This window comes from Henckelia pumila, chromosome 1 (genome assembly GCF_033568475.1).
Source record: "Henckelia pumila isolate YLH828 chromosome 1, ASM3356847v2, whole genome shotgun sequence".
Taxonomy (NCBI): Eukaryota; Viridiplantae; Streptophyta; class Magnoliopsida; order Lamiales; family Gesneriaceae; genus Henckelia; species Henckelia pumila.
This window is the reverse complement of record NC_133120.1, coordinates 111530254-111541443: the sequence shown is the minus strand read 5'-3', so window position 1 is coordinate 111541443 and position 11190 is coordinate 111530254. Positions and strand designations below refer to the sequence as shown.

The following is an 11190-nucleotide window of genomic DNA, read 5'->3' as shown; positions in this document are numbered from 1 at the left end:
GGCATCACAAATGCTAGTCTCAATCTCGAGCGATCCTTATCCTTATTTGCGGACGGCTCAATTGACTAGGAACAGTTTAGAATATACAGTGACTATAAGATGTGTTTCATGATAGCCATCCCCATGTGCTACCACATCTTACATACACTATAATATATTCAAGGTCTTTATCAAAGCAACAATAGTATATCATAATATAACAATATGAAGAAATATAAGTCAATGCCATTATAAAAGTGTAAATTATATTAAACAAAAGATTATTTTACATAGAGTCATAAAAGCCCTTAGCCACAAGTTGGCTAACCGGGCACCCACTCTTTCACTTCGAGTCTTGCAATGATGGGTGAGGCATCTCGTTCCATTTCAATGGTTGGTGACTATTGAAGATAAGAGTTGAATTTGTTTTGGAATGGTCGGATGAGTTGTCAGCTTCATCTCTTCAAAAGTAGTATCGGGAGATGAGACATGGGAACCGTGACCTTGATCAGTCTCCATTTCAATTGAACGGTTCCAAGACATCTCAAAGTCTGTCATAGACGACTACTTCCTCCACTGAAGTTAGAGGAACTTCAGGGAGTTGATTTTGAGTAGCAATTGGAACTATTGGTGTAGAAGTTGCGGTGAGTGATTTGTCAGTTGTGGCAATATGGGCTGGTAGGATGGACAGTTTGGCAGTTGTTTCAACAGATTAAACAAGAAGGGGGTTGGGTGAAATGTTACCTGAGAAGAACTAGCCACAGTGAGAGCTGGAGGAAACTTTGGCGGTGGTGGACTGGTGTGAGCGTCGTTGTCATGTGACCAATTTTCCTCCTCGACTTTTTTTTGCTCTTCATCAGAGAGACCTTTAGAGATCTCTTGAACCATATCCTTAGCTTCCAGATGTTCTCCCATCTTGAGCTTTGAAAGATTCAACTGGTCTCTCATCGCGTGGACATTCACGAAAATATGATGAGCATCCATCTCTAACTGCGAGATAACAACAACGTCATCTCGAGTAGTTATGCTATTTCCATCAAAATGTTGTCTCTTCTGCATAATCACATGCCTCAATATTCTTTCTCTAAAGTGTTTCTTGACAAATTCTCCTTGCAATTGGGACTCAAAGACATTTTAAGTCTCTGTCCAAGTGATGATGGTGTCCTTAAGCTTTGTAGTTTTCTAAGAGACATTTCTTTCAAATATGTTTGTATACTCATATTTTTGTAGATGACATTCTTATTGTGCACGTCCTCAGTTTTATTTTTGGGCATCCCATTTCACGGGGTAAATCTTAAGTTGGATGGACCTGGCGAAAACAGACGTTCAACTGACAGAAGTGGTTTTGTTCGATGTGATTTTCTTTGTTTATGTTTAATTCATTTGGGTACCGTTTGGTAGGTATGATGAGATAAATAATACATAGATGAGTAATATAATGTAATAAAAAATAAATAAAAATTACAGTTAGTATAATATTTGATTGATATATTATAGTTTATTTGATTTGATTGATTGAATTTATGGTAAACATGATAAATCACCATTTTGTCCTTTTAACAAAATATGAATAATATTATTTATAAAGGGTAATTTAGTAATTTAAATTAAATGATTTGATTGATGTAAGATAAATAATTAATGATTTAATTGATGTAAAATAAATAATTAATAGATGGATAAATAATATGACAAGAAGAACGCGAGATTGGATAAGATAAGTTATACATAAATTAATAATATAGGCTACCAAAAGGTACCTTGGAGTTTAGTATGGAATGCTATATTCGATATTGTTGTATAACATTTGCTTAATTTCAGTTTAAGTCTTCGACGTGGTTGTATTATGATTAAAGTTTGATATCTGTTTATATTTTTTAAAAAGTTAATTGCATGCTACCAAATTTTGATTAATATGTGATTGGATACGGTCCCTCCCACGAAATCTCTAGCTTTCTATTTTTCACGACGCGTTTATCTTTTTTTTTTAGTCTCTTTCCTTTGTACTGCATATTTATAAATATTGCAGTTGCTCCTATCATGATACAAATATTATATTACCCAAATACTATTTATATTAAAGACACGCATTGCGTTATCACGATCTCTAATATATTCATATATATAAGTAATAGGCGAAAATGAAAAATAAAAAAATAGAGAATTTGACAATATCTATGAGTTGAAGAAAGATTTTTGAAAACAAAAATTATTGATAACTATTTTGGAAGACCGATGAAATAGAGCCAATTTGAGTTGGAGAATACCTCAGCAGTTAGGAAGCAGGACGGATGGTCCGAATTTTTGTTGTTTTGATATTATCATGTTATTATTATTATTTATTTGAAAATATTCCTCATGAGCCGTCTCCCCACCTCCTACGGCCGGCGCTCGATTCTCGCCAGAGCCAATGCCATCCTCCGTACGCCCACCCCCGACTCCGACCAGCTCACCTTCTCAATCCCCATCCGCCCTCTTCCTCCTCCCTCACACCCTCCACCGGCGCAACAAGCTCACCAAAACCCCAACTCCAACATCTCAGGTGCCCTCGCCCGCGTCTCCAGTATACTCTCAAGTCCAGCTATCAAGCCTGGTCCCGCCTTGGAAGAGGCCCTAATCGCATCCCAGATCAATCCGGACTCGAATCTTTTACTCGAAATTTTCGACCATTTTGATTCCTCTCCGAAGCCCCTCTTCACCCTCTTCCAATGGGCCAAAAAGCAGCCCGGTTATCAGTTCTCTATGCCGGTTTTCAATGCCATGATTAATTCCCTTGGTAAGGGACGAGAATTCGATTCAGCTTGGCGCTTGATTCTTGACCAGATACAAGGGGATGCGAGCGAAAGACCGGATTTTGACACCTTTGCTATCATGATAAGGAGACATGCGCGCTCAGGTATGTATGTTTTGATGTCCCGAAGTTATTTACTAACGTTCTACATATGCCTTGTTACCGTTACTTTGTTCACCTCCGGTCACTGGTTTCAGTGATTAAGTAGACAAGTAATTCTCTTTTAATTGAGGCTGATTCGATTTAGCAATCCGTTTGGTATAATTTTGCTTTAGATGCTGTCATACGTTAGTGTGAGAGAAGTATCTTGTTTTGTTGAGTAAACTATTTTCTATGGTTTTTGCTTTGGATTAACTGGCTGCACGAAAAGTTGATTTTACTTGAACTTATCACATTTTAAATCTTTTGGGGTGCAATTGGATTGATAAATTTGAAATGATGGATTTCAATTATATGATCTCGAGTTCATTGATTTGCTTGGATGAATTTAATTCAAGTGAATTTCTAGTATTGGATGTCATCTGAAATCTATCATAATCATTTACCAGTCTATCAATCCAAACACAACCTTATAGTCTCAGATTGTTGTGTTAAAGATGTGTGTTGTATTCTATTTTAATAGGACTGTCGCTTAAGTTGTAATGTAGGACCATTCTAGCTATATCGAATATCATCACGTTTTTTGACATGGAGTTTGCATCAGAAAGCTGGCTGCTTGTTAAATCGATTTCACAAGAATGTGTCAGTTTTCGCATCCGTAAAATACTAAGAATCTGCAAAGAATATTCTATGTTTACTTGTATATTGAGTATGGCATTTGGTCTGTGTGGAACTATGAATGCGTTATTAATATCTGATGGGTATGCAGGTAATCCCTTCGGTGCAATTCGAGCTTTTAAATATGCATCAACTTTGGATATCTCCTGTGAGTTGAACTCTGAAAAGAATTTGTTGGAGATTCTACTAGATTCTTTGTGCAAAGAGGGACAGGTTAAAGTGGCCTCACAGTATCTTGATAAGTACAAGGTAGAAAATCCAAGCTGGTCACCATCCATTAGAGTATATAATATGTTACTAAATGGCTGGTTTCGATTACGAAGGCTTAAACATGCTGAGCGACTTTGGGAGCATATGAAAAAAGAGAATGTCAAACCAACTGTAGTAAGTTATGGGACATTGGTTGAAGGATTATGCAGAATGCGTCGTCCTGACATGGCATTGAATTTAATTGATGAAATGAAAATGGAAGGTGTTGAACCAAATGCGATTGTATACAATCCGGTAATTGATGCTTTAGGAGAAGAAGGCAGGTTTAAAGAGGCACTGGGTATGCTAGAAAGGTTTTCAATTTTGGAATCTGGTCCCACAATTTCAACCTATAATTCGCTGGTGAAGGGTTTCTGTAAGGCTGGGGATCTGGTAGCCGCATGCAGGATAGTTCATATGATGTTAGATAAGAAATGTGTGCCAACTTCGACTACTTATAACTACTTTTTCAGGTACTTCTCGAAATTCGGTAAACTAAAAGACGGCTTAACTCTTTATAACAAAATGATTGCTCTTGGATATGGGCCAGATCGCCTCACGTATCAGCTACTGGTAAAAATGCTGTGTAAGGAGCAGGAACTGGACCTAACAATGCAGATTATTACAGATATGAGATCAAAAGGTTGTGACTTGGACTTGTCTTCTAGTACTATGTTGATCCACTTACTGTGCAAAATGCGTCGTTTTGATGATGCTGTTGCCGAGTTTGAGGACATGATTCGCCGAGGCGTCATTCCTCAATATCTCACATATCAAAGAATGAACCATGAACTAAAGAAACGGGGAATGCCTGATAAGGCTCAGAAACTAGATGATCTGATGTCATCAGTACCTCACTCGACAAAGTTACCTGATACACGTAGCAGACAAAAGGTTTCTTCTCGTGAAAGAAGAACATGTATATTACAGAAGGCCGAGGCAGTGGCTGAAATCCTGAAGACGAGCAAAGATCCTAGAAAGCTTGGGAAGCGTTGAAATCAAGTTGACAATGCTGTCTTCAGAGTGGATGGAACCAAGGTCGGATGAGGAGGAGATTGTTACGATTCATCTATAAAAAGTTCGAAATTTTGCTTAATAATCTTGGGATAAGTTTCGTCGTGCAAAATGCCTTAGACCGTTTCTCTTCTCAACTTATCGAATCCATATCTGACAATCAATACATGACAGTCAACGGATGATGTCTAAGGGAGTAACAAGTCGACATGAGTTTAGTTCTTGTAACTAAATGTCTTTCAGGTGAACAAAGTGCTACACCGGATTAAAGACGCCTGCAATCTGCAGATGCATGCCTTGTTACAGAACTCCTGGTTGAAGGATTCTGGTTGACATATCTGCCTCGAGTGATGATGGATTCAAAACGATTCGGACTATCGAACCCAACATAAAATTGCTAGTATGGATGTCATTTTCTGGCATTTTCGTGGGTGGCGTTTGACCAGCTCATTGGAACATGGCTCGATGGGCCATGGCGCAATTCTGACTCAAGGATGTTACCGTGACCCCAGTAGGAAGTTCTACCATGTGCAAGCCATGGTTCATACGGGTATTTTGTTTCATCTTTTTTGTGTCTTGATTCTTCAGCAATGAGTGGTACAGTATGTGGCCTTTTTGCAGGATAAAATTGAATTTTATATCGAATTATTGTTGGCCCCATATAATGTTATCACCTATTGTTTAATGAATGAAGACACCATTGTAATGTATCCTTTAGAATGTGCATTATATATAAAATCTTTATTTATTGAATATAGATTTCAAAAGTTAAATGCTTCGGATGGTGCCGTGATGTTAAATTTATTTATTAATGCCATTGAAGTCAAGGACTAAGACAATGCACGTTAGGTTTGACATATCTAAACAAATCCAAGAGGTTGAAAATGACATACGAGCAAAATTGCATAATATTATATAATATATATATGATATCCTACCCTAGTACTGCTAGGGATTTTTACTTCGCATTTCCAAAAAAATATTTAAATGTAAAATAAAATGTAGCGGATCTTATAATATTGGGAGAAAGTTTATTTTTTAGAAGATATTAAATTAATAATGAGAAATATATTTTCTTTTGATAAAAGTATTGACGTAGCGAGCAAATTGTATTGATAAAAATAGAATGCATATATGCTGATGTAGTAAACCATATTGATGTTGTAGGAAATTAAACCAAGGAAAAAACTGACTCATTCAAAGAAACTAAAATTGGTGCCGGAGAGAAACCCGGGTAGGAACGGTGACGTGCCACCGTTTCAGCTATAAATGGCATTGGATAACAAACATGGTCCGAATGGACTCGATCTTCGATTATATTCTGTTGATTCTGCTTCTGTTTCTCTTTCTTTGAATTAGGTATTATTAAGCTATTATGTAGTCCTGTTTTTTGAATGGAAAATTGTATATGGTTCTATTTCTTTGCAATGCTAAGGTTGAACTACCCAAATGCATTAGAAATTCACCTTTAACTTTGTTTTCCCCATGCCAGTTCAGGGCATAAGGGATTAAACTTTTCACAAGTTAACGAAATTGGACGATCATATGAAGCTCCTGAGGCACACATTCACTATATATTAATGTCATTAGAGAATCCACTTGAGACAACAATCGTTATAGACAAATTTCAGGAAATTGATCTATGTTCGATTAATCTGAGCCCGAAGTCTCTCGTTTCTTGCACGTTCTTCCTGGAATTAAAAGGATGCAATGTGAGTATAAGTGCAATGTGGAAAAAAAGGATTTCAACATAACCACCATACCTGAAGAAGTTTCAGGAGGGTTGAGTTTTGCCTTTGTTCTGAAATTGCTGCTGTGCACTTTTCTTTAATAGAGTCGCATATTTTTTCCTCAGATTGCAGTGTCAATTCCACTTTCTCCAGTTTCTGTAAGGTCAGAAAAAGTTGCTCTAGTTTAAGAAAACCAATCTTGAATTCATAAGTTACAACGACACTATACAGAGACATATTATTAGCTTCATATCATATTTTGACCTGATATAAAACGAAAAAGAAAAGACAATATCTTTCTAAATACAATATCTATAACACATTTTCCTTTCTTTTCCTTTCATTAAAATCCCCCGAACAATCAAACTTTTAAATTACCTATCATTTGATTCATTTCCTTCCAAATCCCAACACCAAGCTATAAGCCTAAAGAGTTCTAGTTCTGGTATATTTCATGCTTAGACACTAATAAGCGTGTGTATCACAAAATTTTATTGGCTCGGATGCATTAGCTACAAATTCAAAAACTCGAACTCGTTGACATTTCACAAGGAAATCAGTACCTGTTGGGTTCCTCTCAAAATTCCCTCTAGGGAATGGATGAGTTTACAACGCCCATCAACACTGCTAATAGCATCTTGAAACTGCGGAAATAATACATGAAAGTACACATTATATGTAAAGTAGTGACAGAATGCTTGAAGATGTGTGATAATAATATGACAGTTGTATAAAATTCAGCAAACAACGGAGAAATAATGAACATTTTTCACCTGCAAACTAATGGAGTTCAACAAGGATATTTCCTTTACCATTAAATCCTTAATCTCCATCAAGGCATTATATGTGTCGTAGAGCTTACGGGTTTGTCGATGCTTTTTCTGCGTAGTAGCCAGAGCGGTTAGGCAGCTAATCAGTTAAAGGGAAAAACGTATATTTGTTAACACACAAATCATTAGATTCTGATGTATCATTTACCTGAATCTGATTATTGAGTTCAGAAGATCGTATTTCATACCTACATCGTTAGATACAGATTCAACATAGATATATAAATGTAAGCAACCAACAAATTTGGAGTTCAATTCGTAGGGCAAAGATTCGAAAAGCTTAGATGTGTACTGTATGAGTTCCGCTTGTGACGGCACTTCATCAAGCTCCCGCTTCAATTGCACAACTGATCTTAGTTTTGCAGCAAGTTCCTGTTGAAAGACAGGAAAGACAACCAATAGTCAAAACAACAACTAGAAAACACAATGCTCAGAAGACAAGAAGCGCTATGAAAGTAGGATGAGTCAGCGATCAACTTGAAACTCAAAACTCATTAAAATCTTGCTCAATCTTTAGGAAATGCTGGTTGATGTGGGATTCTCAAGGACTAATAAGCAAATACAATTTTTTTTTTTGTTTATATGTGATTATTATGAAACACCATTCACATAACAAATACAAAGAGGAGAGTGTGCCATTAATAAAACTCTGTCAGATTCATTGCCATACAAAGAAGGAAATCGAAAAATCAAATGCATTGACGAGGAAGTTACCAAACTAAGCCATGAAGTATTCATTTCAATATAGAAAACTGTATACTACCGAACTAACCTCCTTTCTCAAACCCAGCTTCTCACTGCAGTTTTGAAACGAACTATCAGTGGCATCACCACATTCATTATCATCTGTAGCACTACACAAAATTTCATCAAGTTCCCCAACCTCCACCTGCAATCTTGACCACTCTAAATTCCGCCGGGATTGGAAATCTGATTCTTGCTTCTCGAGCCCCTACATTAACTTCAAGAAAGAGTCAGACATGGATGATAATCTAGGGGTAAAAATGCAGATGAACGGTATAAATGGATGACAAGATCCAATCAGTTTTTGGTTAAAATGAAATTAACATATGAGGGTAAAAACATTAAGCTTGGTATAGAGTCAAACAAGAAGAACTTTAACTCGATAAAGCAATACAAATGTGTAGATAACATATAATGACCAACTCAAAAGAAAAAAAAAATTCAAGGATGAAGCAAACAACCTCCAAGGACTCCAAAAGCGATACCAATCTCGAATACATTGAAGAATTTGGACAATATTTATCGGCTCTCTTATGAATTTGAATGTCATCCAAAACTTGAGCCTCCTTTTGTTTCTGTCAATTAACACAATGTCACTGCCAATCAAGATAGCTACTTCCAACATAAAACCCCATCGTGAACTATTCATTCCTACTTCAAGCATGTGATTCTATAATAAGAAAATATAAAACGTGAAATGAAATCTTGTTCTCCTCGATTTTTATGAATGAAAAATTACATGATTGATATGCAAATTTCTTCCTTTACATAAGGAATAGATATCTGCAAGAAGGGAACTTATCCCTAGAATATATCACCAATTATATCTAGGCCACAATCAAATGATTTCAATCCATAAAGTCGAGATATAAATGACTGAAAAATGGAGTTCAATTTACTTTTTCGAAACTTTGCCTCAAGCTGAAGCACAAGAAAGAAGAACATGAAACTTAATTATCAATTTTTTTTCTTGGATGCAATAAATTCATCAAATGTGCCACTAAGTTCACACTTCCCTGGGGCACCAACTTCACTACTCCACAAACTTTTTGGTTGCACCATACACTTCTCCACTCTCACTCATATATTCCCTAAACTAATTCAACACCAAAAATTTCTGATCAGCTTTCAAATGTTTGACCAATGCCCCATGCTGCTTTGTCATAAACAGAGATCACTCTCCACCCCCGATCAGTGCTATATGGCTTCACATCTCACTTAAAAATCGTTCTTTCGGATCAAATATCGTGGCCTATAATCTTTCTGTCCAATAATATAATAGGTGGGAGGGGGAGGAACAATACCTTGTGTTGGACTGGAATGAAGACGGGGGGTGGCTTTAAAACTTTAGAATCATTATTGGAACCCTGGCATGCCAAAATTTAAATGTAAAACAAACACCTACAATTTAGACTATCGAGGCTTCCCAATATTCCAGAAAACCATGTCTTTTACCATGTGTTTAAGTCTAGCAATGTCATTGGCGGTAGATGATCCAAGGTATCGCTCTACTGCAATGAGCCAATGACCTACAATAGCGCAACAAAAATATTGCAGACACTTAATCTCAGTGGACTCTCCTATTTTAATACACTACTTGGTACTCGGTAGCATCCAGAGTGTAAAATGCATGCTAATATCCATATAGCAGCTGTTAATTTGCGAGTATTAGGTGGACCACGTCCACTAAGTAATCTACTGGATCAGCAATAACCAATTCAAGAAATTTGAAATAGTCTTTGAAATATGAAGGATAGTGCAGTGCACCATCCCCGGCGCCCAGTAGGGAAAGAAACACTGCCCCCAAAAAACCATGCCCGATTGGAGATAGCTTGATATCATGAAATAAAAATAGGAAAGAAACAATCTTGGCAATTGATTACTATGAACAAGAGTCACACAAAATGCTAGTAGTATATACCCACGAAAAAGGAAACTAATATCTACAATATATAACCGACTATATATCGGCTACAGTCGAGGAAAAGATTTCAATCCCCAGCACTCTGATTAATTGACAGGACAAAGGCTTTGATTTGATTTTCCAACAAAATGGTCAAATTCAAAAGTAATATGTTCAAGTAAACTGAAAATGCCGAAGTAAAATGTTCAAGTAAACAGCAAATGCAAAATCAAACTGCAAAGGTGTAATCTTTTGGCGTCAACTGACCAGAATCTCGTGATTATGATCAGGTGATTCCTTTTCGATCTGCAAATAATAATCTCGATCAAGATTGGTAAAACTGGAAGAATGGACTTTTCTTGAAAATCAACTCGTAACAATATTTCTGAAATTGTAAAAACGAATATGTAAGGATAAAACTACCTCATCTTTCTCCATCATTTCGCATATTCTGTAGAATAAATTCGAAGAAAACGAAGTCGTTCAAATACAGCATAATTCGTTTTTGTATAATAGCACAATTTTTTTTCTTTTATTTTATTTTATTTTGAGAAAGTATAATAGCACAATTTTTAAGAATTAACAATTAAGGCAGTGTTTTGGAGCGTCTCAGCTATTTTTTAACTAAAAAAAAAAAATCTAAGGCTTACTAAAAGTTTTGTCAAACACTGATTAAGGTAGTGTTTGGGAGAGCTTCTTAAAAATACTTCTCACCTTTTCGTTAACAAAAATTTGAAATTTTGTGAAATTTTGTTAACGAAAAGCTGAGAAATGCTTCCTAGAAGCTCTACCAAACACTACCTAAGCAGAATTGGACATAAATTGAGTTAAAAGTTCGCAACTAAAAAAAAAAAAAAACGATTTTCTTTTTCATTTGAAAGAGAGAGCTCCGTCGCGTCGTTCTGTTATTTTTCTATCGATATTTATTTAATAATAATTTTACTGTGTCAAATTATAAAATTTAATAACATTTTATGCTAACGACACAATCAAATTTGATGATATGATAAATATCATATTATATATTTATTTATATTTTAGACATATATCAGAATATTGCATGAATATACATGAATCTAGTTGATTTATACAATAAAAATTATATTGGTGTTGCCGTGGTGGGGCGTGACATTTTTAAAATAGTTACCCAAACCCACTGAAATTTGAGAATGA

The 11190-nt window shown here is 35.9% G+C and overlaps 2 protein-coding genes across 6 annotated transcripts; one reads left to right on the top strand and one right to left on the bottom strand.

Moving 5' to 3' along the window:
• The first annotated feature begins 2322 nt into the window (after nucleotides 1-2322).
• Nucleotides 2323-5563, top strand: LOC140874118 (uncharacterized). Its single transcript, XM_073277395.1, has 2 exons — nucleotides 2323-2875; nucleotides 3639-5563. The coding sequence occupies exons 1-2, from the start codon at nucleotides 2338-2340 to the stop codon at nucleotides 4790-4792; spliced, it is 1692 nt and encodes a 563-aa protein (XP_073133496.1). The 5' UTR covers nucleotides 2323-2337; the 3' UTR covers nucleotides 4793-5563.
• A 793-nt stretch (nucleotides 5564-6356) lies between these two features.
• Nucleotides 6357-10546, bottom strand: LOC140874896 (uncharacterized). 5 transcript variants are annotated; one of them, XM_073278371.1, is made up of 12 exons: nucleotides 10441-10492; nucleotides 10285-10323; nucleotides 9570-9643; nucleotides 9419-9481; nucleotides 8576-8689; nucleotides 8143-8322; nucleotides 7663-7742; nucleotides 7519-7558; nucleotides 7314-7421; nucleotides 7104-7184; nucleotides 6574-6696; nucleotides 6357-6501 (listed from the first exon to the last, which is right to left on the bottom strand). In XM_073278371.1, the coding sequence occupies exons 3-12, from the start codon at nucleotides 9570-9572 to the stop codon at nucleotides 6451-6453; spliced, it is 843 nt and encodes a 280-aa protein (XP_073134472.1). In that variant the 5' UTR covers nucleotides 9573-9643; nucleotides 10285-10323; nucleotides 10441-10492; the 3' UTR covers nucleotides 6357-6450. The 5 variants fall into 5 exon arrangements, with proteins under 5 accessions (XP_073134472.1, XP_073134475.1, XP_073134471.1 ...); XM_073278374.1 differs by lacking the exon at nucleotides 10441-10492 and having other exon boundaries at nucleotides 7353-7421; nucleotides 10285-10414; XM_073278370.1 differs by lacking the exon at nucleotides 10441-10492 and having other exon boundaries at nucleotides 10285-10410.
• Between the last annotated feature and the right edge of the window lie 644 nt (nucleotides 10547-11190).